Genomic DNA, 25,242 nt, shown 5'->3' on the forward strand with positions numbered 1-25,242 from the left:
ACTCGAACAAGGGCTTTGACAAAAGACAAGCGTTATTATGAATATAATAATAATCAGGGTTAGTTGGCTGTCCTGGCGGTTTCTGGTCTGCAAAGGGTTAACAATGATGACAATAACGTTGCCTCCCGGGCTGAGTTTCTCATCTGCTCTATCAGGCCCACCCCCTACTCGGGACTGATTCTCCACATCCCAGATTCATGTCCCCCACCCCCACCGCACCAAGGGCAAGAGAAAAACCCGAAGTTCTGCTCAGAACTTTGTCCCCTGCCGCCTACTCCCCTCACTGCAGTTCTCCTGTTAGCCAAGGAATTTCATTCCACAGATCTGTTTGCTTCTTTCTGTTGCTTTAGCCAGCAGGCTTACCCTGACCTGAGGAGGGTGACTAAGGGGAAACGGAGTATTTTCAGCCAGGGGCCATCACAGTTGCTGTATCAAGTATCTTTTCCAGGCAGTGGATTTCATGACAGGCGTGTCTTTATTCGGGAAAATTAACGCACTTAATTTAGAGGGATGGACTTCCCTTCCAGGAACGTTGCCCCCCTCATCTGTCCCCCATGCCACCTGCCGGATCATCTACAGTGACAGCAACCACCATTTTTATCCTGGAGACACCATTAAACCTAAGCCAGGAGGTCTGGCTTGTCGTCTGCACTCCACCTTTTGATGAACACGGGAAATCACAGAGCCAGCTTTCTCCTTTGCAATGGGCATGAGCCCGGGAGGATCGGGGAGGGGGTTAGTGGGCATCTGAGACTCGGGGAGCTGCAGTGGTCCTTGGTGGGAGATCCACAAGGTGAAATGATTGTGTGAATCCAAGCACTCTTTGGGGCCAGAGACACCAAGGAGAAGGCACAGAGGGGAAAGGGGACTGGGTTGGAGTATTTCCTAAAATTGCACTTGCCAGGCTGGGCGCGGTGGCTCACGCCTGTAATCCAAGCACTTTGGGAGGCCGAGGCAGTGGCTCATCTGAGGTCAGGAGTTCGAGACCAGCCTGTCCAACATGGTGAAACCCCGTCTTAACTAAAAATACAAAAAAATTAGCCGGGCGTGGTAGCACATGCCTATAATCCCAGCTACTCAGGAGGCTGAGGCAGGAGAATCACTTGAACCCGGGAGGCAGAGGTTGCAGTGAGGTGAGATCGCGCCATTGCACTCTAGCCTGGGTGACAAGAGCAAAACTCCATCACACACACACACACACACACACACACACACACACACAAATTGCTATAGGGATGAGGCTATTTTTTATTTTTTAACTTTTTAAATTTTTGTGGGTTTTTTTTTTTTGAGATGGAGTTCTGCTCTTGTCACCCAGGCTGGAGTGCAATGGCACAACCTAGGCTCACTGCAACCTCCGCCTCCCGGGTTCAAGTGATTCTCCTGCCTCGGTCTCCCAAGTAGCTGGGATTACAGGCACCCATGACCAAACCTGGCTAATTTTTTGGTATTTTTAGTAGAGATGGGGTTTCACCATGTTGGACAGGCTGGTCTTGAACTCCTGACCTCAGATGATTCACCTGCCTCGGCCTCCCAAAGTGCTGGGATTACAGGCGTGAGCCACCACGCCCGGCCTTAATTTTTATTTTTTAACAGACAAGGTCTAGTTCTGTAGCCCAGAATGGAGCGCAGTGGTTCAATCACAACTCACTGCAGCCTCGAACTCCTGGTCTCAAGCAATCCTCTCACTGTAGCCTCCTGAGTAGCTGGGATTACAGATGCTCACCACCATGCCCAGCAAATTATTTATTTTTATTTTTATTTATTTTTTTTTTTTGAGACAGAGTCTCGCTCTGTCGCCCAGGCTGGAGTGCAGTGGCACAGTCTCACTGCAAGCTCCGCCTTCCAGGTTCACGCCATTCTCCTGCCTCAGCCTCCTGAGTAGCTGGGACTACAGGTGCCTGCCACCACATCCAGCTAATTTTTTGTATTTTTTTTTTTTTAGTAGAGGTGGGGTGTCACCGTGTTAGCCAGGATAGTCTTGATCTCCTGACCTCATGATCCACCCGCCTCGGCCTCCCAAAGTGCTGAGATTACAGGCATGAGCCCCGGTGCCCGGCCTAATTTTTATTTTTTAGAGATGGGATCTCACTATGTTGCCCAGACTGGGGGCATTTTTTTCTCTCATTTTTAAAAATTTTGAGTTAAAAAAAACTTTTTTTTTACATAAAAGATATATGGAACACTTCATGAATTCACGTATCACCTTTGCTCAGGGGCCATGCTAATATCGGCGTCATTCCACTTCTAGCATATGTGCTGCTGAAGTGAGCGCTGTTCTATCATTTTTAACATCGATTTTATAGAAATGAAATTTACATCCTTTTAACACAGTTATTTTACCAAGTAATACATGTACATAAATTAAAAAGTCAAATGGAGGCCAGGGACAGTGAGTGGCTCATGCCTGTAATCCCAGCACTTTGGGAAGCTGAGAGGGGAGGATCACCTGAGGTCAGGAGTTGGAGACCAGCCTGGCCAGCAGGGTGAAACACCGTCTCTACTGAAAACACAAAAATTAGCTAGGCGTGGTGGCGTGCGCCTGTGGTCCCAGCTACTCAGGAGACAGACGCACGAGAATCACTTGAACCCTGGAGGTGGAAGTTGCAGTGAGCTGAGATCACACTACTGCACTCCAGCCTGGGCAACAGAGTGAGACGCCATCTCAAAAAAAAAAAAAAAAAAAAAAAGTCACATGGTACTAAAAGCCATATTGAAAAACACTGGCTGGGTGCAGTGGCTGACGCCTGTAATCCCAGCACTTTGGGAGCCCAAGGCAGGTGGATCACAAGGTCAGGAGTTGGAGACCAGCCTGGCCAATATGGTGAAACCCTGTCTCTACTAAAAATACAAAAATTAGCTGGGCGTGGTGGGGGGCACCTGTAGTCCCAGCTACTTGGGAGGCTGAGGCAGGAGAATAGCTTGAACCTGGGAGACAGAGGTTGCTAGTGAGCCAAGAACGTGCCACTGCACTCCAGCCTGGGCGACGGAGTGAGACTCTGTCAAAAAAAAGAAAGAAAGAGAGAGAGAGAGGGAGGGAGGGAGGAAGGAAGGAAGGAGGGAAGGAAGGGAAAGAAAGAGAGAAAAAGAAAGAAGGAAGGAAGGAAGGAGAAAGAAAGAAAGAAAGAAAGAAAGAAAGAGAAAGAAAGAAAGAAAGAAAGAGAAAGAGAGAAAGAAAGAAAGAGAAAGAGAGAGAGAAAGGAAAGAAAGAAAGAGAGAAAGGAAAGAAAGAAAAACACTAACCTCCTTCCCCAAGGAACCATCCTTATCTCTTCTACGTATTTCACTTTGTATTTATCCCCGGATTTCTGACATTGTCCTACTCTTCTTTCTTGATTCTTTCTTTGTATGTGCCCATTGATTTCCCACTGTGGGGGTTGGGAACTGGGCCCTGTCCCACTCTGACCCCATCACTTCCTCTGCTCAGTCCTCCCACAATGTGGTCATATCACAACTTTGGTTAAATTGATAGTGCTTTTATTTTAATCACTATGCAAATAACATTCAACTCAAAATGTTCCTCAACTCTTATGGTCTCCCCAAAACCTGCTGAGGTGGTTTTAAAACATATCTGCAGATTCTTGGACTCTCCTCTCATCGAGACGGAGAATCTGATTCCCTCCCTGCTTGCACGAGGTGGTTCAACTCTAAGGAACACAATGCCGCTGAAGTGACGCTGTGTTGCTTCTGACGCAGCTCGCGCAGCGCGATACAGCTTCCCTCTCATTTTAGGACCTGAGCCTTTGGAGCCCTGGACCACCATGCAGGAAGCCACCAGCCACCATGCTGGAGAGATCATGTGCAGAGACAACGTAGAGAGAGGCCCGAGGAGCCCCTCCTAGTCCATCCTCGAGCTCTAAGAGTCTTCTAGTAGACGCACCAGACATGTGAGCAAGGAGGCCTTTGAGATGACTCTAGCCCCAACCACCGAGTGAGACCTGCCTATCTGAGCCCAGTCAACTGCCAGGGTCACCAGAGCTGATAATAATCAATGATTGTTGTTTTATGTCTGTAAATTGAGGTTGGTTCAGCAACAGGTGATGGGAACATTGTTCCAACTGTGGTCTCCTCATCTCATGTGACTGCAGCTTCATCCCTCCAGTTGCTCAGGCCATCTTTGATTTATCTCTTTCTTTCATACCTCACATTCTATATGTCAAGGAATATTTGGCTCTGCCTTCAAAATATCCAGAATCCAATCTCTTCTCACCACCTCCAATGCTTCCACCTGGTCCAAGCCACCATCATCCAATGGGGCCATCAGTATGGTCTTTCCCCTGGATCACTGCAGTGGCCTTCTGACTGCAATAGCATCCTACTTCTACCTAGTCCCTCCTACCGTTTATTCTCAACACATAGGCAGAATTATCTTGCCAACATGTAAGTCAGATCATGTCACTCTTCGGCACAAAACACTGCAGCAGCTCCCATCTTGCTCAGAGTCAATGCCCGAGTCCTCACAATGTCCTGACCCTTCTTGTCTCTCTGACCTCATTGCCCAGTCTCCTCCCCTCTCCAGTTCTGCCGCAGCCCCACTCTCCTTGTTAGTCCCTGAATGCATTAGGCTCACTTCTACTTTAGGCCCTTTGCATGAGCCATACTCTTCATTTATTTCCTGGAATTTATCATTACTTTTTGTTTGTCATTTACCTACTATTCTATGTGGCAATTGCTCATTTTTTCCCCAAGTGCTTTCATGTTTCTGGATACTATTTTCCGTATCCTCAAACATGTCATTTTCTTTGATTCCTTGGGTGCTTCACTCCTGGTGCCTGCCATCCTGCTCCCCTCTGGACTGGTAGCTCTCTATCCATTATCATCCTGGCATTTCTCTTCACTGCTGTTCAGCATTGAATCCCATGACTTCTAGTTCCACATTATTTTTCTTAGTTTACTTTCTCATTTTGTTGGTGCACATCCTGCAGTAACTACTTAAGAAAGGACATACATGTGAGGTAAAATTTGACTCCTTGCATGTCTGAGATGCTTTTATTCCACCTTCCTATTTCATTGATCATCTGGTTACAAGTATTCTCAGCTGAAAATCATTTTCACACAGACGCTTGAAGGCATTGTTTTCTTTCAGTGTGGCTATTTAGAAGTCCAAGGCTGATACCAGATCTTTCGTATGTTTTTTTCTCTCAAGGAGCTTTAGAAATCTATTCTTTGTTCTGGGTATTCTGAAATTTGTGATGATGCACCTTGGGGTGGGCATTTAGTTGGGCCTCTCAATCTGGAGACTCACATCTTTCAATTTTGTGAAGTGGTATTATTTTTACTCTCACTCTCTCTCCTCTATTTTCTCTTTATAGAATTTCTATTAGCTGGAAATTGGACTTCCTAGAGTGGTCCTCATTCTTATTTTCAATTATTATTATTTTTAAATCTCTGTTTATTTTTGTTCTACTTTATCTTCCACCAAACTTGCTTTTAAATATTTTATTCTTACTCTTTTTTTGAACAATTTCCAAATTTTCATTTTTTTCATTAATTCCTTTAAAAGTAACATCCAAAATAGAGAATAAAGCATCTAACTCTTGTTTAATGGACACAACATCTTATTTTACTTTTCTGAAGAACTTATCAAATTTTTTTTCATTTTTTTCCTACTCCTTCCATCATCTCTGCTTTCTCCAAATTCCTTTATCCTATTTGTCTGGATCCGTCTCTTCCAAGTTGAAGGCTGTCTTTAAACATTTGGTGATCCTGGGCTGCCTGTTCTTGTCTAAGTGTGACTCACTAAAAACATGAGTGGGAACTCTGAGTGAGTGGGTGAGGCTTGTCCATAGAAGGACTTATAACAAGGTCGTTGGATAGCAAACTAGCTTCTTTCTTTCCTTCTTTCTTTCTTTCTTCTTTCCTCCTCTCTCTCTCTTTCTTCTCCCTCCCCTCCCCTTCCCTTCTTTCTTTCTTTTTCTTTCTTTCTTTCTTTTATGGAGTTTTGCTCTTATTGCCCAGGCTGGAATGCAATGGTGCAATCTCAGCTCATTGCAACCTCTGCCTCCCTGGTTCAGGCGATTCTCCTGCCTCAGCCTCTTGAGTAGCTGGGATTACAGGCATGTGCCACCACGCTCAGCTAATTTTGGTTCTTTTTTTTTTTTTTTGGTAGAAATGGGGCTTCACCATGTTGGTAAGGCTGGTCTCAAACTCGTGACCTCAGGTGATCCACCTGCCTTGGCCTCCCAAAGAGCTGGGATTACAGGCGTGAGCCACTGCGCCCATCCCAAACTGGCTTTCAAATTGGGGTGGGACTCCAAGATGTCAGAATGTGGAGGTCTTTTCTCTGGAGCCATTCAGTTATCCAAAGAGAATGTGTCAAATCTCCTACTGGGAGTGGGGGTGGGGAGGTGTGCAATGGGTGTAGGAGAGAGCTGGGGTGCGCCTGCTGTAGGAGGAGGAAGGGGGTCCATCCTCCCCCCTATACAGGCCACGTAGACCCCCTGTTTTTAGTCCCATGCCTCATGCCTACCTTCTGTAGATTTGGATCTCCCCATCCTCAGCACCCAGAGTTCTACAAGACCACCCCCCTTCTGCTTGTTAGTTTCCTCGTCTGCAGGGAGCCAGGTAGTGATCCCCAGCTCTGCCAAGTCAGCTCCTGCTCCTCTCCCTCTTCCAGATATTTATGGGACTCTCTCATCCATGTTCATCTCTTCCCTCATTTTATCCCCTTATGAGTTTATATATTCTTGATTCCTTTATTGCCATTTCAGTGGAGTTTTGGAAGGGGGAAGTGAGCAATCTGTCGTGCTTACTCAGAAGTGGGCTGCATTTTAAAAACAAAATCGGCTGCATTGCTCAAAGATGAGGGAGGGTTTAGGAAAACCAATCTGTGTGCAAGACATAACTTTTTCACAGATATATGCATGCATGCCTTACATGATGAAACTCCTGTGAGAGGGGCCAGCCCATGAAATTCCCAGATGGTGAACATAGGACTCACCTCACTGAGTTGCTATGTGGATTAAATGAGCTAATACAAGTAAAGTGCTTAGCACAAGGCTTGGCATTTGAGTTCTCAAGGGATAGCAGTGATGATTATTCTGATAGTTTTGGGATGAACTTGACTAAGGGCTCTGGGGATTTAGGGGAACTTCTCTCCGTCCTCTTCTGTTCCCTGAAGGAGAAAGCACCTTCTGCAGGCTTCTCCTGGGAACCCCACCAGCCTGTGGATCTCAGAGCTCTTTGGAGTTTGAGAAGGGAATGGGGAAATCCCTCTGGTCTTGGCCACTCTGACACTGCATAATTGGCATAAATGGGGCATCCCAGCTCAGCCTGGAATGTTCTTGTTTCTTGGCATGAACCTGTCTTTTTGCAAACACAGTCACTTTGTGTCTGTCCCATCAGCTGTCTTCCAAAGGTTATTCTACCCAGTCCCGCCATACACATCGTTTCCAACATTAAAGTCACTCTTTAATTTGTAACAAAGAGATATGGGTCCTAGTTCTGTCTTTGCCACCAATTGCCTAGAAATAGCTCAAACTTGGGATCTAGATTTGATCTGCCCGGTTTGAATCCCAACTTTGCATCTGCCATCGATGAGCCGTGTCCCACGGGCAAGCACTCAGTCCTCTATGGGCCTTGGTTTCCTCGTCTATCAAATGAAGATAATAATAGTTCCTAACTCATAGAGCTATCATGGGGCTGAAAGAAATAATCCACGTAAAGCGCCCAGCCTGCTACTCAGAGTTCAGATAAAGCTAGCTGTAAGGATTACTATCTTTCCCAATTTAAACTCTCCCGCAAACTTCGTAGCTCCAGGCACAACTGGAGGTGAGGACTCAGGCATATGAAGCTTTTCCAGGGGCTGAGGCAGAGGAAATGTGATCTCCTGGATTTTGTTTGTAGCTTCTACTAGACCACACAGCAACCGAGCAACATAGCAACGAACGAAAGCAATTCCATTTAATTCCAAGTCAAGCAACTTACTTTTTCAAAAGTATGTTATTCCGACTTGAAAAAACCAATCTTCCTGAGTAGGCTTCATGTCATAGAGACAAACACTTTATGGTAAAAATGCTATTTGATTTTGTTTCTGCTCAAAGCAGTTCTCATCACAATCTTTTGTTTGTTTGTTTTTTGAGATGGAGTTTTGCTCTTGTTGCCCAGGCTGGAGTGCAGTGACGCGATCTCCGCTCACTGCATCCTCCGCCTCCGGGGTTCAAGCAATTCTCCTGCTTCAGTCTCGCGAGTAGCTGAGATTACAGGCATGCGCCACCACGCCCAGCTGATTTTTTTGTATTTTTAGCAGAGACGGGGTTTCACCATATTGGTCAGGCTGGTCTCAAACTCCCAACCTCAGGTGATCCGCCCGCCTCGGCCGCCCAAGGTGCTGAGATTACAGCTGTGAGCCACCGTGCCCGGTGCTCATCACAAATTTTAAAACTGTTGACAAATGTTTTTCTCTGCTCTTCCGAGCCTACTGTTTTATAAACGAGTTACTATACTGCCCTCTCGTGGAACATAATGATTTCTTTGAGTCAAAGTCCGCTTGGATTTTTTTTTTTTTTTTTTCTTTTTGAGATGGAGTTTCACTCTGTCACCCAGGCTGGAGTGCAGTGGCATGATCTCAGCTCACTGCAACCTCCGCCTCCCGGGTTCAAGTGATTCTCCTGCCTCAGCCTCTTGAGTAGCTGGGATTACAGGCACCTGCCACCATGCCCAGCTAATTTATGTATTTTTAGTAGAGATGGGGTTTCACCATGTTGACCAGGCTGGTCTTGAACTCCTAGCCTCAAGTGATCCACCCGCCTCGGCCTCCCAAAGTGCTGGGATTACAGGCATGAATCACTGCACCCAGCCGTCCTAGCTTAGATTTGAAATAAGACTCCCATTTATAATTTATCATTCATAGTATTAGGCTCATCGGAAAGTATGCTTTATCCACATATTTCACAAAACTCTTTTAAAAATTAATTATGATTTCATTTTCAGTTGTTCGAACTTGGAGACTTTATGTTCACTGATTCTGTCTTCGTACAGCGATTCTACCTGATGAGTATGTCAATTCTGTTCCTCGAGCTTCCTCTGGGTTCAGAGGGCTACTCATAAATTAGTCCACAGCAATTCAGGCACAGCAGGGAGAGCAGGCCACAGGCCACAGGCCAATTGTTCTGCAGGGGTTGTGGTTAGAACTCAAGGAAACTGCCTGAAGGCCTCCTTTGTGCCAGCCCCCGCCGTCCAGCATCACCCCAGCTGGAGGTGCTGATGATCCTAACGAGGATGAGAACATGCCACCTCAAAATATGCTACCTCGGCAAAAGAATATTTTGAGCTATAGGCAATGAAGAAACAACAGATGCAGTAAAAGTTCTCTGTCCTCCCTTATCTGCCTAAATGCAGGACCTAAATTTTGTTTTGAGGAAGATGCCCCTCTATACCAGGAAGAGAGTGACTCTTATCACCTGTAACAGAAGTTGCATCGAGAAGAGTCTACATAAACAAATAAATGGAAGAGAGATAACTGTTCTCGTCCATTAATTTCTCCCATATATTCCTAAACGCTTTCTTACAGTTTATTACCCCAGAAGCCCAAACATTATTTTCTTTATCCAGTCACTTCTCTATAACCTATCACCCTTTGCTCAAATAGTATATAACTTCTCAAGTCTAAACACTTATTGGGGTTTTCTACTTCTTTTTGTGAAGCTCCTGTGCCCATAAAAATATTAACATCCATAAAATTTGTATACTTTTTCTCTTGTTAATCTGTGTTCTGTCAGTTTAATTTGCAGGTCCCCAGCAATAGAATATAAGAGAGTATGGGATAAAGGTTTCCTCCCCTCTAATCCCAGGTATGGAGTTGGTCGGCAGAGGGGCAGGACGAGGGTCAGCAGCCTTGATGCCCTTTTCCAGGAGAGCTTCTTGCAGTTGGATCGGCTCTTGAAAGTTACTCACCTGCTTCAGCAACTGCAGCTGCTGTGCCTGACAAATGGCAAAAGACAAGACACCAACCACACGAAATCCCAGTGCGCACATTACCTGCCTCATCTTGACTTTCAGGTGGCTTTATGTGCCTATGCAATGCTGCAATGTTAATCCTCAAGGGTGAAATCCAAGCTGGTTTATCCGCAGAGCTACCAGGGCCAGTGGTGATGGTGAGCAACGAGGCACTAAATTTCTTCTCCTAAAATACAGAGGATCTGTTCAACACACTCGCAGTCACAGCACAAAAAGCTATTCTGTATTAGGTCAGCAAAGGAAACCAGTCCAAGTGCAAAGGCAACTTTAGATCTATTCCTGTTGCCTGTGGAAACACGAAACCAAAGGGAAGCTCACTGGTAGGACGGAGCAAGCACCCGTGAAGGCGCAGCCTTTTTTAAACTTAAGTTCTGATCAGCAGGTTGGCGGCAGGTCCTGCGAATCCATCCTTTAGCAAGCATCCCCTGCGGGAGGGGCTCTGATGCAGAGTGTAGGAGGGCTGCCTGTATTCCGAGAAACACTGGATGGTGTCTGCCACGATTCAAGAGCAGACATTATTACAATTATTGGGAGACACAGGCTGTGCCAAATAGTAAAATAAGAATAAATATATTTACATTTCCCAGGGTTTGGCCCAATCAGACTTTGCGTGGCTCACATAAATGCCAGCACATAGATATTTGCAAACAATAAACTTATGTTTAGCATCCTAAACTCTACTTTTAAATAAAACACTACGGAAGTCATTATTTATGCAATTAGTAAGCCCATAATTGACACTGAAGACAATTAACAATAATTAACACATAATTTTTACTATGCAATACTAATTTTAAAATACCTTTCACAACTCAAGGGATCAGGCAGTTGTTCAAATTTTTCTAGAAGGCCTGGCTTACACCAGCATCCATGACCATCTTCCTTTCTTGGAAACTGGACCTTCAGATCTTATTAATGTGTTTGATAATTTCATCATAAAGAGCAAAGAAAAATGCGATGTGCAGACATACTTCGCCATAGTGCGAAATTGTTCTTTGTAAAAGTTTGTTCAATACAAACTTTAGATGGAAAAAAATTGCTCTTCAAGAAAAAAAAAAAAAAGCCCTCAAAAGCTTTTCATGGAAGCCCCTGGTATTTGCATTGGGAAATATGATCCAATTGAAATATATATTTTTAATTTTTTTGCTCATTAAACTTAAAAAAAAATTACCGAATGCCTATTTTGTTACACGTGCTCTTCTCAGTGTTGGCCTAGCACCATCCTTAAAGCAATCTTCAGTGAACACAATATATATAGATATATATATATATATTTTGAGACAGAGAGTCTCTCTTGTTACCCAGGCTGGAGTGCAATGGCACGATCTCAGCTCACTGCAACCTCCACCTCTTGAGTTCAAGCAATTCTGCCTCAGCCTCCCGAGTAGCTGGGATTACAGGCATGCACCACCACACCCGCCTAATTTTGTATTTTTAGTAGAGACGGGATTTCTCCATGTTGGTCAGGCTGGTCTTGAACTCCCGGCCTCAGGTGATCTGCCCGCCTTGGTCTCCCAAAGTGTTGGGATTACAGGCGTGAGCCGCTGCGCCCAGCCAGGAAATATTATTTTTAAAGTCTGAAATCCAAAATTGCTTTCACGGTGAATAAAAGGATTTTAGAAGATTGTAACGATTTTATCTCCGTGGTGATCACTGAGTGTAAATTCTTCATTCTCTATCAGGAAATCCATCTAAGACTTTCACTTCAACAGAAGTGAAAAAAGATATTTTTTTTAGTCTGTGATGAAGGGGAACTATTTCATGGGATGAGAACTGATATAGGCCAGGCACGGTGGCTCACACCTGGAATCCCAGCACTTTGGGAGGCTGAGGCAGGCGGATCACCTGAGGTTGAGAGTTCAAAACCAGCCTGGCCAACATGAAATCCCATCTCTACTAAAAATACAAAAAATTAGTTGGGCGTGGTGGCGGGCACCTGTAATCCCAGCTACATAGGAGGCTGAGGCAGGAGAACCCAGGAAGCAGAGGTATCAGTGAGCCGAGATTGTGCCACTGCACTACAGCCTGGGCAACAAAGCGAGACTCCATCTCAAAAGAAAAATCAGACCAAACATAGCCAGTATGTCTTCTGTAGAAGTAAACACAATCAGAGGCAAGAAGCAACTTTATTCACATTATAAATGAAACACTTTTGTTTTGTGTATACTGTTAGTTTCTGTTTTAAAATACAGATGATCACATTAAGAAATAAAGGCCAGGTGCAGTGGCTCACGCCTGTAATCCCGGTACTTTGGGAGGCCAAGGCAAGTGGATCACCTGAGGTCAGGAGTTCGAGACCAGCTTGGCCAACACAGTGAAACCTTGTCTCTACTAAAAATACAAAAAAATTAGCCAGGCATGGTGGCAGGTGCCTGTAATCCCAGCTACTCGGGAGGCTGAGGCAGGAGAATTGCTTGAACCCAGGAGACGGAGGTTGCAGTGAGCTGAGATCGCACCACTGCACTCCAGCCTGGGTGGCAGAGAGAGACTCCGTCTCAAAAAAAAAAAAAAGAAAGAAAACTTCCAAGTTTATTTTCCCCAAACTGTAACATGATACAGAAGTTGAAGTTCATTGAATCCGTTGTTGTACTCATTATGATAATAATGAAATGTTTAGTCTTCTTCCAGTTAATTATATTAACTTGGAGCTTGCCAACTGGTGAACTGCAGATGGGTTAAGACACGGACACCTCAGGCTGAAGTCCCAAGGCCAAGTATCTCCAGACAGGAGCAGCTTCTTCAGTTCAACCAGCTGACTTTTGTTTCGTATTTTCTGCTTGAGCCTTGAAATGAAAATCTTCAGAGTCAAACATTCTTGGGACTCACTATGTTCATGGTTTCCTTTGTAGTGTGTCTGGCTTCAGGACACAAGTTAAATCCCATACAGTTAGAAGACAATTTTTTTTTAATTTTTAAAAATTTTTAGGCCGGGCAGGGCGGCTCACACCTATAATCCCAGCACTTTGGGAGGCCGAGGCGGGCAGATCACCTGAGGTCAGGAGTTCGAGACCAGCCTGGCCAACATGGTGAAACCCCGTCTCTACTAAAAATACAAAATATTAGTTGGGCATGGTGGCAGGCTCCTGTAATCCTAGCTACTTGGGCGGCTGAGGCAGGAGAATTGTTTGAACCTGGGAGGTGAAGGTTGCAGCGAGCCAAGATCGTACCACTGCACTCCAGCCTGGGCCGCAAAAGCAAGATTCCGTCTCAAAAAAAAAAAAAAAAAATTAAAAATTTTTAATTCTTTACCACATCAAGCATATGAACCCAGAAAAATTTTTTGATGCTCTATATTCTTTTGCCAATATTTTATTTAAAATAGTTCAGTCCTAGTTCTTTTCCATCTTTAGTGTAAAACAACTTTTTATTATTGTTAAACTCAATTTGGGTTCAAAATCCTACTTCCAGCCTAGGCAACATAGTGAGGCCCCGTCTCTACAAAAATAAAAAAAAATTAGCTGGGCATGATGGCATGAGCCTGTAGTCCCAGCTACTCAGGAGGCTGAGGTGGGAGGATCATTTGAGCCCAGGAGGCTGAGGCTGCAGTGAGCCATGGTGATGGGTCCACTGCACTCCAGCCTGGGTGTCAAAGTGAGACTCTGTCTTAACAAGAACAAAAAAATCATATTTGATTCATAAAAGGTGTGCAGTAATATGTATTATCCCCCTATTCTAGCCTTGAAATGGTTTACATAATTGTGGCTATTTGCCGTATAGATCTGAATGAAGAAAGAGGAAGAGAGGGAGGAAGGAAGCTAAGAGGAGTAAGGTCCCAGGGGATGCCTCTAGAGTAAAATGTGTTCACTGGGTGCAGAGACCATGAAAAGGTGCCCCTTTAGGGAGGGTGGGACATGGGAAGAGGGTGGGGCTTGGGAGGGTAGGACTGTAACCACGAAGGGGTCAGCTTGTGGCTTGGGTGATGGGGGCTGAAATAACCAAAGGCTGGCGACGCTCAGATGGCCACACTGTTTTCCACTATGCTGGGCCGCAGGTACTCGTAGGGCATGTCCAGCTTTGCATTCCGGATCTCGATTTCCTTATCCAGGGCAGCCAGCTCCTCCCTGAACTTCTTCAGCACAGCCTTAGGCTCGGGGCCTGAAAAATACTCCTCCTCATGCTGGCCCACAGCCACCTGGGAGGGAGAGGAAAAGGTGGCTGAGAGCCTTATGACCCCCAGTCTGGGATGCCATACGTCCCCACAGCTGCCTCCTTCCTTAGGGCCCTGGGCACTCGGCTCTCACCATAACGGGCTGGCGTCTGCCCAGCTGCCAAGTGATGGACATCTGGAGAGAAGCCTGATGGAAGTTGGGCAGTGTCGCCATCACTGTCTCCAGCGTTGCATCCTTGGTGGTTGGCGGGGGCAGCCTCATGGTGCAGGGTGCATTAGGGACCCAAGAGTACCAGTCCAGCTAAGGAAGGGCGGGGATCCAGAGTCAGTGCCTGCCAGGCATGAAAGCCCTGTGGCCCACCTGCACACAGACCCCTCCCTCACTCCAGGCCCCAAATTCCCAGCTGCCCATCTCTGGTAAGTACCTGGCCCAGGTGCACAGAGGCGTGTTGGCCGGTGCAGGTGAAGATACACATGGTGACAAAGTGGCAAACCTGGTCCCGAGACTGTAAAGAGACAGGAAACCCTACAAGGGGTGAGGAGAGTTAGAAGCTGGGAAACCAGGAGTAGGGCAACGCTCAGAGGACGAGGCCGAGAGAGAAGAGAACAAGAGGGGCGAGAAAGAGCAGCAGGAACGCTCAGTAACTCTTAAGGGAATTACTATGACAGCAGGTTGGGGTGGGGGAGTGGGGAGCTCTGCTGGGAGGGTCCCACTCAGCGGGGTGCTGCTTGCTGCTGACTCACAAGAGTCAGTCCATGACGTTAGGTGTTCAGGAAGCTGGTCAGCATCACCTCGGTAGTCACAGTAAAAATATTTATACCATGGAAATGTGCAAAAGCTACAAATCAGGACGGTCCTTCCCGAGAGTCAGTTGTTAAACATTTACGGGCAGCCACTGGTCCCGCTGCATCTGGCACCTAGGGGTTCTCAGTGTGTAGGATGGGGACCTGTCTCTAGGTGAGAGGGAGTGGAATCTGAGAAGGCCTTTGCAGTTCTCATAGGTGTCGAAAATGCTTCTGGGAGATTTCACAGAAGCACGGGGGATTCTGGGAAGGTCTCTTGGGTTTTGTGTCTGAGATCTCAGGGCAGGGGCTCCTCTTACCTCTGTCCTGGGCCCCTTGCAGCCCGATTTCCGTGATCTCTCGACACCAGGTCTGCAGCTCTGGGTCATCTTTCACAGCCACGTCTGTCTTATAGTGGAGACTCACGATTCCTTCCACATACCTACCAACCAACGGAGCAGGGCCAGGGAGCTGAAGCCAGCTCTGCCCCTGCTCACACGGCCAGGTCAGGGCCCCAGGCCCCCAACCAGACGCAGACCTCCTGCTCTGCTACATGTCTTCTCCACCCCCACTTGCACCCCCACTGGCCTTCCCGCTTGCCTCACCGATAGATGATTTCCCAGAGCCGCAGTGCATCTTGGGCATAGAAGGAAGACTTCACTCCCAGGAGCCCCCGGTCAGCCAAGTCATCAGGGGGACAGAAGGAGCTGTAGGTTAGGAAGGCTCCAGCTTGCTTGAGCAGCTGCACATGACCTCCCCCACCAGTGCTCATTATCTGAGAAGTGAGGGTGAGCAGGGTCAGGCAAATCGACCTGCCCTGAATCCAGAGCTGGAAAAAAGAGAGACCCAGAATCTCCCTTTCTCTCCCCATACCTGGTCGAAAATTCCCATGTCAGAGACCAGCCCAGTCCTGGCCCGGACGTTAATTTCCAGGGTGTATCGCAGGTGGGGAATTATAAGCTACAGGGAGAAACACAGGGAAGGGCAGAGTCAGAGGAGAGCTGCAAGATCCCTGCAGGAAACAGGGGCTGACAGCAGGAAAAGCACCAGGTCTTCAGAAAAAGCGCAGACGTAAAGTTCAGTGGCCTCTCAACAGTGAGTTTTCAGAAGTACCATTCAACCCAGCAATCCCATTACTGGATATATATCTCCCAAAATATAAATCACCCTACTATAAAGACACATGCTCACATATGTTCATCACAGCACTACTCACAATAGCAAAGATATGGAATCAACCTAAATGCCCATCAACAATAGACCAGGTAAAGAAAATGTGGTAGATATATGCTGTGGAATACTATGCAGCCATGAAAAAGAACAAGATCATGTTCTCTGCAGCAACATGGATGGAGCTGGAGGCCATAATCCTAAGTGGACTAACACAGGAACAGAAAGCCAAATGTGGTATGTTCTCACTTATAAGTGAGAGCTAAACATTGAGTATACATGGACACAAATAAGGGAACAACAGACACCAGCATCTACTTGTAGACGGAGGGTGGAAGGAGTGAGGGGATCCAAAAACTCCCTATCGGGTACCATGCTTATTACCTGGTGACAAAATAATCTGTACACCAGGCCCCCACGACACACAATTTACTTACAGAACAAACCTGCCCATGTATCCTTGAACCTAAAATTAAAGTTAAAAATAAATACATAAAAATAAACTGCTGAGTTTTCAGTTGATTTGCATCAACTATTTGCATTCCACAAACCAGACTTAGTGCTTTATGATAATTGAAAGAAATCATTCTTTGTTGTTGTTGTGGTTATTTTGTTTTGAGATGGAGTCTTGCTCTGTTTCCCAGGCTGAAGTACAGGGGTGTGATCTCAGCTCACTGCAACCTCCGCCTTCCGGGTTCACACGATTCTCCTGCCTCAGCCTCCCAAGTAGCTGGCGTGAACCACCGTGCCTGGCCTCCTTTTCTTTTCATATTTTTTCAAAGGTCTAGACCAAGATTTCTCAACTTTTTTTTTTAATCACCCACTAAGTACCCTTTTGAGATATTTTTTCCTAATCTCACTCTACCTCATTAAATATTAATGCTACATATTTACTGTATATCTATGTATTTACTGTATATCTATGTATTTACTGTATATCTATGTATTGCATTATATCTCTGCTTTATATAGATATATATCACATTATATCTGTGCTATATAAAATAATAAGATTTGGCTGGCCACGGTGGCTCACGCCTGTAATCCCAACACTTTGGGAGGCCGAGGTGGGCGGATCACCTGAGGTCAGGAGTTTGAGACCAGCCTGACCAACATGGCAAAACCTCATCTCTATTAAAAAAATACAAAAATTAGCCAGGCGTGGTGGCAGGCGCCTGTAATCCCAGCTACTCGGGAGGCTGAAGCAGGAGAATTGCTTGAACCCAGGAGGCAGAGGTTGCAGTGAGCCAAGATCGTGACACTGCACTCCAGCCTGGGCAGCAATAATAATAATAATAATAATAATAATATTTTTCACACACATTTTCCAACCATCTTCATCCCTTGAGGGACATTGTGCCCCCACTGAGAATGGATGGTCTAACCACTGCCTCCCTCCAGAGCCTGGTCTCCTCCCTCTCCCCTTCATACGTTACGCTCACCTTCTTTCAGTTCTTTAAAGAAGACAAGCTTGGACCAGGTGCAGTGACTCACGCCTGTAATCCCAACACTTTGGGAGGCCGAGACAAGCGGATCATCTGAGGTCAGGCATTCGAGACCAGCCTGGCCAACATGGTGAAATCCTGTCTCTATCAAAAATACAAAAAAAAATTAGCCAGGCATGATGGTGCGTGACTGTAATCCCAGCTACTGGGGAGGCTGAAGTGCGAGAATTGCTTAAACCCAGGAGGCAGAGGTTGCAATGAGCCGAGATCGCACCACTGCACTCCAGCCTGGGCAACAAAGGGAGACTCCATCTCAAAAAAAAAAAAAAAAAATCAATGACTGGCTGGAAAAGATCTTTTTAACGTTATTTCACGGATTCCTCTTGTTGGATGGAATCCTTGATCATTTGCATGTACTGTGCTTTACATATAAAAAGAGTAAGATTATTTTCGCCACTTTCCCAGGTGGGAGGTGCTATCCCCTTTGAAAATGCATGGCCAGCCCTGCTTGTTCTCTGTTGCTCTCACATTGTCCATTCATGGTTTCTCTCCATACCCCGAGACCCCACAGAGAGGGAGCCTCCAGAGGTGGGAACGTGCCCTGGGGCAGAGATAGTGGCAGGCAAGAGAGAAGGGGATAAGGTGTTACCTTGAAGATAGGATGTATGGACGGCAGGCACCTCATGGTGGCCACAACAATGACCTCAGCCATCAAGTGTCCCCTCAGAAGATGAGACTGCAGCTCATGGAGCTGGAAGTCAGAGCTGCGCACCCAGCATTTGGCCAGAAGCCAGGCCATTGGAGGATCCGTGGGCAAGAAAAGTGGAGGTGGCGGGGATCCTGTGCTAGGCAGTTGGAGCTGGAGCCGGGACAAGTGTGGGGAGAGAAGGCATGAGTGCTGGGCGCTCAGCGATTCCCACCCCCTTTGCATGTTAACCTCGCCCTTCGTCCTCCAAACCTGTTCCGCTTTCCCCATCCCACTCCTGCTGCTCCCTACAGCTCCCATTTCCTCCCCTCCCCTCCCCTTCCTACACGCTTGGTGCATTAGCACCCTGCAAGCTGCTTTGCCTCCAGCATTCTGCAGTCTTTGCCTCCAGCATTCTGCAGAAACTGCTCTTCTGGTGCCTCCTCCAGTCTCCACTTCCCCTTTCAGTCCCCACAGTGTGGACAAGATTCAAACTGCCTGCTTCCTTCATTCCGCACTGTTTTTTCGAAATCTCATCTTTTGGCCCCACTTCTACACAAATGACTAAATCTCATTCTCAGCTGCCTGCTGGACAATTTAAATGTCTTCCTGTTACCTCAACATTGGCCAGACAAAAGCCTACCTGGGCACCCTGTTCTCTTTATCGGTGCTATTTGTGCAGGCACCTGGCCTGGCTCCCCTTTCCCCTCTCCTTGATATCCGTCTGCACTCGCATGCACCTGTCCTCTCCATCCTGACGGTCACTACCCACATCCAAGCTCCCCTCCTCCTGGGGTCAGTGCTGGGGCATGGTGCCCCACTCCCTGTTTCTAGCATCTCCCCTCTCCAACCCACCCTAAACACCACTGCCCACACCGCGTGCCCACAGCACGTTTCATCACAGCCTTCTCCAGCTTCCCACCTCAGGCTCCGTAGCCTGGCTTAGTCTGGCCCTGGTCCAACTGTCCCCTAAGAATCTCCTGACTCCTCTACCTCAGCCTCTGCCCAGTGTGTCTTGCCCCTGAGGACCGGTCCTTCCTCTCCCTCCTGCTTGTCTGAGACCTGGCCCTCCTCCAAGGCTTGTGACACCCCACCTCCCCAGTCCCTCCTGGGCTGTCTCTGTCCTCAGGGACTTCCTCAGTCATGGAGCTTCTGCAGACTGGCCCCGTGTGTCTCTCCAGCTACGTTACAAGGCCTTCGAATCAGAGACTTGGTGCATTTCCTCCTTTCGTGTCTCCCCAGTGCTTTAGCCCGGCACCTTTGAAGATGGTGCTTAGTGCATTTCGATAAGGGGCTGAGCTGAGAAGGCTGGAGACTGGGAGCAGAAATCCTGAGTCCTCTCACCTGGATGACCATGGGCAAGAGTTTCCCATCAGGCTGCAATTTCAGCATGACTAGAGGGGCAGCCAGGTGCTGCTGGCTACAGAGAATGACGTTGGCCTTGATCCCATCCAGCAGGGAGAAGTCAGCTTCAAACAATGTGCCTCCCTGTGTGGGGGAAGAGGTCAAGGGCTGCTGTCAGCATAAAGCATCTTCTTCCTACTCTGATTCCTCCAAGGCGGAAGACAGAGCGAGAGAGAGGAGCTAACTTGTCTCCGTCATCTACTTTATACCAGGTAATGGATCATGTGCTTACTGCCTCATATCATTTTTTTTTAATCAGGGTCTTACTCTGCTGCCCAGGCTGGAGTGCAGTGGCGGGACCACCATGGCTCACTGCAGCCTTGACTTTCTTGGGCCCAGGTGATCCTCCCACCTCAGCCTCCCGAGTAGCTGGGACTACAGGTGCATGCCACTACACCAAAAATTACAGGTGCTAATTTTTGTATTTTTGTAGAGACAGGGTTTCTCCACGTTGCCTAGGCTGGTCTCCAACTCCTGGGCTCAGGTGATCCTCCTGCCTCGACCTCCCAAAGTGCTGGGATTACAGGTGTGAGCCACTGTGCTCAGCCTTATAATTTTTATACATAGTTGAATGAGCCTCAATTGCACAGAAGAGGAAACAGATAATCAGAGAGGTTGGGTATTTTGCCTGAGGTCACACAGCTTACAAATAGCAGAACCAGGATTCACATCCAAGCCTATCTGCCCTTAATCCCATGAATTTCCTCTCTGTTGTTCCATGTCACCTCCTGATGAACAGCCATAGCACTCCGATCCTGACTCTCTTACTCTGCACACTCCCTGAATCCCTAGCACCATGGGCCAGTCACATTTCTTCATTTGACCCTGTTTCTACCAACCACTCCATCTTGCACACCCTCCCTCCGCAGCTATTCTCGTGTGGGAAGGAGGCCGAGCAGCTGAGCTTCTCCAGGGTCCCTCAGGACCTCTCCTGCAGAATCCCTCCCTGCTGGCTGGCAGCAAGCCAGGCCACAGTGGGTCCCGCAGCAGCATCATTGGCACTAGCCCACCCCACTTCACTGCTGAGCTTCCTCAGGGCTCTGATGTCCATACCTCCAGCTCCTTCTCCAGCTGAGCCTGCAGTTCCTCCATGCCTGGAGGGAACACTAGGCGAGCAGGAAGGTGAACAGAGCGCCTCAGCACCACGGGGTTGGCACCATTAAGAAACTGGTACCCAAATAAGGCATCTTCCTTCCAGGAGTCCCGCACACGCTCTGGGGAAGGCAGTTGTTGAGCAAGTTGTGGGATCTGAGCTCTTGATCCTTCCAACCCCACCAACCATGCCCCCTTGACTCCAGCCCACCAGAGGGACCCAAGTCTCTGGTCTCCCCACCCTGCTTCTTTCAATTCCCCTGGGTTGGGTAGGATCTGGGGGTAAGCGTCCTGGGAGACATATTAGGGTGGGGGGACTGACCAGCCAGCTTGCTCTGGCCACACCAGAAAATCCGATTGAAGTCATCTAGATCCTTCCAGCAAGTCAGAACATTTAAAGAGTCTTTGATAGCGAGGTCGGCCAGCCTTCAGGGCAGGATGGGGCAAAGGGTTCGAGCATCATTCTGAGACTCCAACATGAGGACCACAGGCACCGACCTTGGGCTGGTCCAGTGCAGTGCAGCCCATAAGCCCCTTGGCTTCCACTACACGAGGACACCTCCCTTTCACCCAGCCTCCCCTTGCTCTCACCCCTTGGCCAGCGAAACCTCAAAGTCAACTCTCTTGTCTTCCAGAAATCGCTCATCCACAGGGAGGTCACATAGTTTGGCCCCAGCCACATTCAGAATTAACCCATCCTTCCAGTTTCCCCACCTGTGGGGCAGGAAGGAAATCAGGCGTGGGTGCTGGAAGCATCAGCAGCTCACGTGGGGTCAGGGGAGGAGGGCTCACCGGTACAACTTCCTTCTCTCTTCCAGCTCCTCTTCCCGGTGTTTCTGGAACAGGCCCTGAGGGTCGTCGCCCACAGTACGGCCTAGAAGGACAGAGGAGGGCTTGGCCAGTGACTTTTGGTGAGCGCCTCTTCTCGTCTCTGCCAGGACAGCCTCAGCACCCCATCCTTCTGTGTGGCCTCTGCCCCTTCAGCATCACGCCCCTCCCCCAGGCTCCAGCCACTCTGTGCCAGCTGCAGCCACCGCCCCTTCGACACCCCCAAAGACCCCTGCGCTCCAGGTTCCAGCACCCCCATCCTGCTCCCTCTTCTCCACACGCGCATCCCCCCAGCTTCTCTCGCACCCCAGTGGCCTCCTGACACCCCCAGCCCCGCGCTCACCGGTGCCTTCGGGCAGGCTCAGGACGCCGTTGCCCTCCACCCAGCGGTAACAAGGGAACCTGACCTCGTCCCCGGCTCCGGGGCCCTGCACGGAGATCCAGTTGCAGAACCAGGCGTCGTCCGTAAGGAGATGCCGTTTGCGCAGTTTCACAAACAGCAGCGGCCCCAGGTACTCCGGTACTTCCACCTTGAGTTCTGTCTCCTGCGGGCGACAGAAGACGCTCAGCCCCGGTGGGGCCTGGCGGGAGGCGCACCCGGCTGAGCTCTGCTCCCTCCAGCGCCCACGCCCTTCCTCGGAGCCTCTGAGAGGAGGAGACGTATCGGGGTGGGGGGGCTAAGCCAGAGAGAGAGAGACCGCGCCGAGTGGGTGGCCCCAGGACTCGGTTCTGAGGGGACTGGGACGGCAGGTGGGAAGGTGCGCTCCTGCCTTCACTTTCTCCTCCCTGTGGTCATTGACTGTGCTAAGCGCTGGGCTGGCCGCTGCCGCGCCCTGGACAAGCGCGCTGTGGAGCCGGGACGCACTGGTGGCAATTCCCGCTGTGCGACCCCCCAACCCCACCCCGCCCGAGGCCGAGGACCTGCAGGGGCCCCACCGGCCTGGGGACAACCTTCCCGGAGACCTGGAGGCGGAGAGGGCTCAGCCAGGGAGAGGGACAGAAAGGGAAGGCAGGGGAAAGGCGCGCCGGGCAGAGAGAGCAGCGGGGAAGGGAGGGCGAGCAGCATCTTGGAGCTGGAGCTCAGAGCCCAGGTGTGGGGGGTCAGTAGGTCCGGAGGTTCTCGAAGGTGGCGCCAAGGGCTTTGGATTTGGTCCCGAGAACAAGCGGGAGCCATTCGAATGTGTTAAGCAGGGGGAGTGAATTAGGGGGAAATCATTCCGGTTTCAGAAGGGCTTAGAAGGTCTGCAGCAGAGGTGGGGAGGCCGCGGGAGTTTTGAAATGGCTTTTAAAATAGAGAAAGCGGGAGGACCGACGACGGCTCCTGCGACCGCAGTTTTCAGACACCAGAGCTGTGGGGAGTGAGGGGCGCTCAGGAGCATCCCCTTAATTCCAAGCAGATCGAGTAGCGGGAACATTTATTGAGCGTTTACTGTGTATCACCAGCTGCCCACCATAGGGAGGAAAAAAGGGAGGAGGGAGCGCCTTTCCACCTTCCGTGCTCTGTCCCCTCACCATGGAGTCGCGGGGCCCCCTGCTCCGTGCGCATTTTCTCTCTTTCTGGCTCCTTTCGCCCCGCTTTCTCAGAAGCTCGGAGCAGGGGCTTGGGGGTGCGGGGAGCAGGGCTCCGCAGGTTCAAGGGGACGCGGGCGGTCGGGGGCGGGACGGATATTGGGCAGGGACGCAGGAGATGCTCAGGGTCTAGAACTGACTGCGCTGGATTCTTGTTTAGAGGGAGGTGAAGCGACGGAGGAGGCGCGGGTGACACCTGGGGAGGCAGGAGGAGAGGGCTGGGAGGTGGGGAGAGGGGAGGACCTCATCCGGGCATGTTCCTTTGACGTTCCCTGAGACAGACATCCGGATTTGGGGATCTGGGAGAGAGCTAGAGCAGTGATGGGAATTTGGGCTTTCGCGGAAGAAAAAAAGTAACAGGACCGGGTAGAACACCAGGTAGATATGACATGAGATATGACGGGAGGCGGGTCGGGAAATCGAGAGCGTTCTCCTGTCTTGACTCCCCATCCCTTCCCTCTCACCACCCACCCCACCCCAGGTGATAAAGCCTGAAAGGTCAGAGATCCAACAGCGCTAGCGGTTCAAACGGTTTCTTAAAATAGAGGAAGCGAGAGGACCGACGGCGGCTCCGGTGACTGCTGAGTTTCCAGAAAAGGGAGCTCTGTGCAAGGAGGGGCGCACAGGAGCATGCCCTCAATTCCAAGGAGATCGGGTAGCGGCAACATTTATTGAGCGCTTACTGTGTACCACCAACTGCCCGAAAGCCCCCACCCCCGTGGCCTCCGTGCGCTTTGAGCCCAATGCGCGGGCCCTTGGCAAAAAGAATCGGCCAGAGGCCGACGGGGGCGCATGTCCTCCCCGGTATTTGACTGACTCGGAGCCAGGGACGCAGCCCACCCCGCCCGCCTCTGGGGAGCTCACCTTGCCCCGTGCGGGCCACAGTCGCGTCCCGAGCGCCGCCTCCCCGTGCTGGCCGACCAGCCACAGCTGCACCTGGTTGTTGGAACCGGCATAGAGCGAGGCCCCAGTGGACACGCGGATGCGGTAGAGACCCATCTTGCTCAAAGACGTTTCGCTCCTTCTGGTGGGGAGGAAGGGTGGACGAGCTAAATAACCCAACCTGAGACCCCGCCCTCTCCGAGGTCGCTTGGGGTCGGAATGTGGGTGGCAGGTCTCCAATCAACTCCACCTACCGCTGGGGCCCCGAGCTCCAAGGAGCAGAGCTTCAAGGGGCAGAATTCAGCCCCAGTCCAAAAGGCGGTGTCCTGGCGAGAGCAGGGAGTGGAAACCACTATCTCGACGGGAGGGAGAAGAAGAAAAGGATTTGGACCGAAAACACGCAGGAAGAGGGAATCAGCGCCTGGTACAGCAGGCAGGCGAGGTGGGGGTAGGAGTTGTGCACGTGTCTACCACGGACTTTGGGCCAAGCCTGGGTGGCTGGGAAGCCAACCTCCATCTAAACGCACGCGTGCACACGCACACACACGCACAGACACACACATGCACACACGCACACACACGCACACACACACTCGCCTCACAAGTTGGATTGCAGGAGAGGGTGAAGTGGGCGAGGAGACCCAGTTTGCAGTGGCATTTGAGGAAGGTACATTCAGGCCACGGAATTCATTCGACCAGCTTTGCACACTTGCCTTCTCTGTGCCAGCCACTGGGACTCATTCCTTTTGAGCATAAAAGCCTCTGCCTCCCTGTTGCCTGCAGAATAAAAGTCCAAATGTTTCTGGCATTCAATGCCCTTGCTAACCTGGCCTGCCCTCCTCACCTCTCATCCCACTGCACCCTGGCATCTCCTGTGCTGGAGCCATGTGTTCCCCGGAACCCCCTCCCCCCGCCCCTGCTGTTCTCTCAAAGAACTCACTTCTGGGTTGACTAGTCTGTTCATGCTTCTAAACCCTAATTCGTCTCCAGTTTCTTTTTGGGCTGGAGCCATGTGTTCCCCAGAACCCCACCTGCTGTTCTCTCAAAGAACTTGCTCCTGGATTAGTCTATTCATCTATTCATGCTTCTAAACCCTAGTTCATCTCCAGTTTCTCAGGAAAGTCTTACCCGGTACTTTCACCCCCCACCACCCCACCAGAGCGAATTAGCTTTCCTTTTTTTCTTTTTTTTTTTTTTTTTTTTTGAGATAGAGCCTCACTCTGTCACCCTGGAATGCAGGGTGGAGTGCAATGGCACGATCTCGGCTCACTGCAACCTCCGCCTCCCGGGTTCAAGCAAATCTCTGCCTCAGCCTTCCG

At 49.4% G+C, this 25,242-nt stretch overlaps 1 protein-coding gene and 1 non-coding gene across 2 annotated transcripts; both read right to left on the bottom strand.

Annotated features, from left to right (window-relative positions):
- Nucleotides 1-2,171: 2,171 nt before the first annotated feature.
- Nucleotides 2,172-2,275, bottom strand: LOC129018463 (U6 spliceosomal RNA). The gene has a single exon (XR_008495289.2). It is a non-coding gene; the product is annotated as a U6 spliceosomal RNA (small nuclear RNA).
- Nucleotides 2,276-12,699: 10,424 nt separating this feature from the next.
- On the bottom strand, nt 12,700-24,067 carry ALOX15 (arachidonate 15-lipoxygenase). Its single transcript, XM_054459332.2, has 14 exons — nt 23,906-24,067; nt 21,816-22,017; nt 21,437-21,518; nt 21,236-21,358; nt 20,967-21,070; nt 20,606-20,766; nt 19,493-19,636; nt 18,113-18,322; nt 15,722-15,808; nt 15,454-15,623; nt 15,169-15,290; nt 14,491-14,591; nt 14,199-14,366; nt 12,700-14,089 (listed from the first exon to the last, which is right to left on the bottom strand). The coding sequence occupies exons 1-14, from the start codon at nt 24,038-24,040 to the stop codon at nt 13,910-13,912; spliced, it is 1,989 nt and encodes a 662-aa protein (XP_054315307.1). The 5' UTR covers nt 24,041-24,067; the 3' UTR covers nt 12,700-13,909.
- Between the last annotated feature and the right edge of the window lie 1,175 nt (nt 24,068-25,242).

Source organism: Pongo pygmaeus, chromosome 19 (genome assembly GCF_028885625.2).
Source record: "Pongo pygmaeus isolate AG05252 chromosome 19, NHGRI_mPonPyg2-v2.0_pri, whole genome shotgun sequence".
In the NCBI taxonomy this organism is placed as follows: Eukaryota; Metazoa; Chordata; class Mammalia; order Primates; family Hominidae; genus Pongo; species Pongo pygmaeus.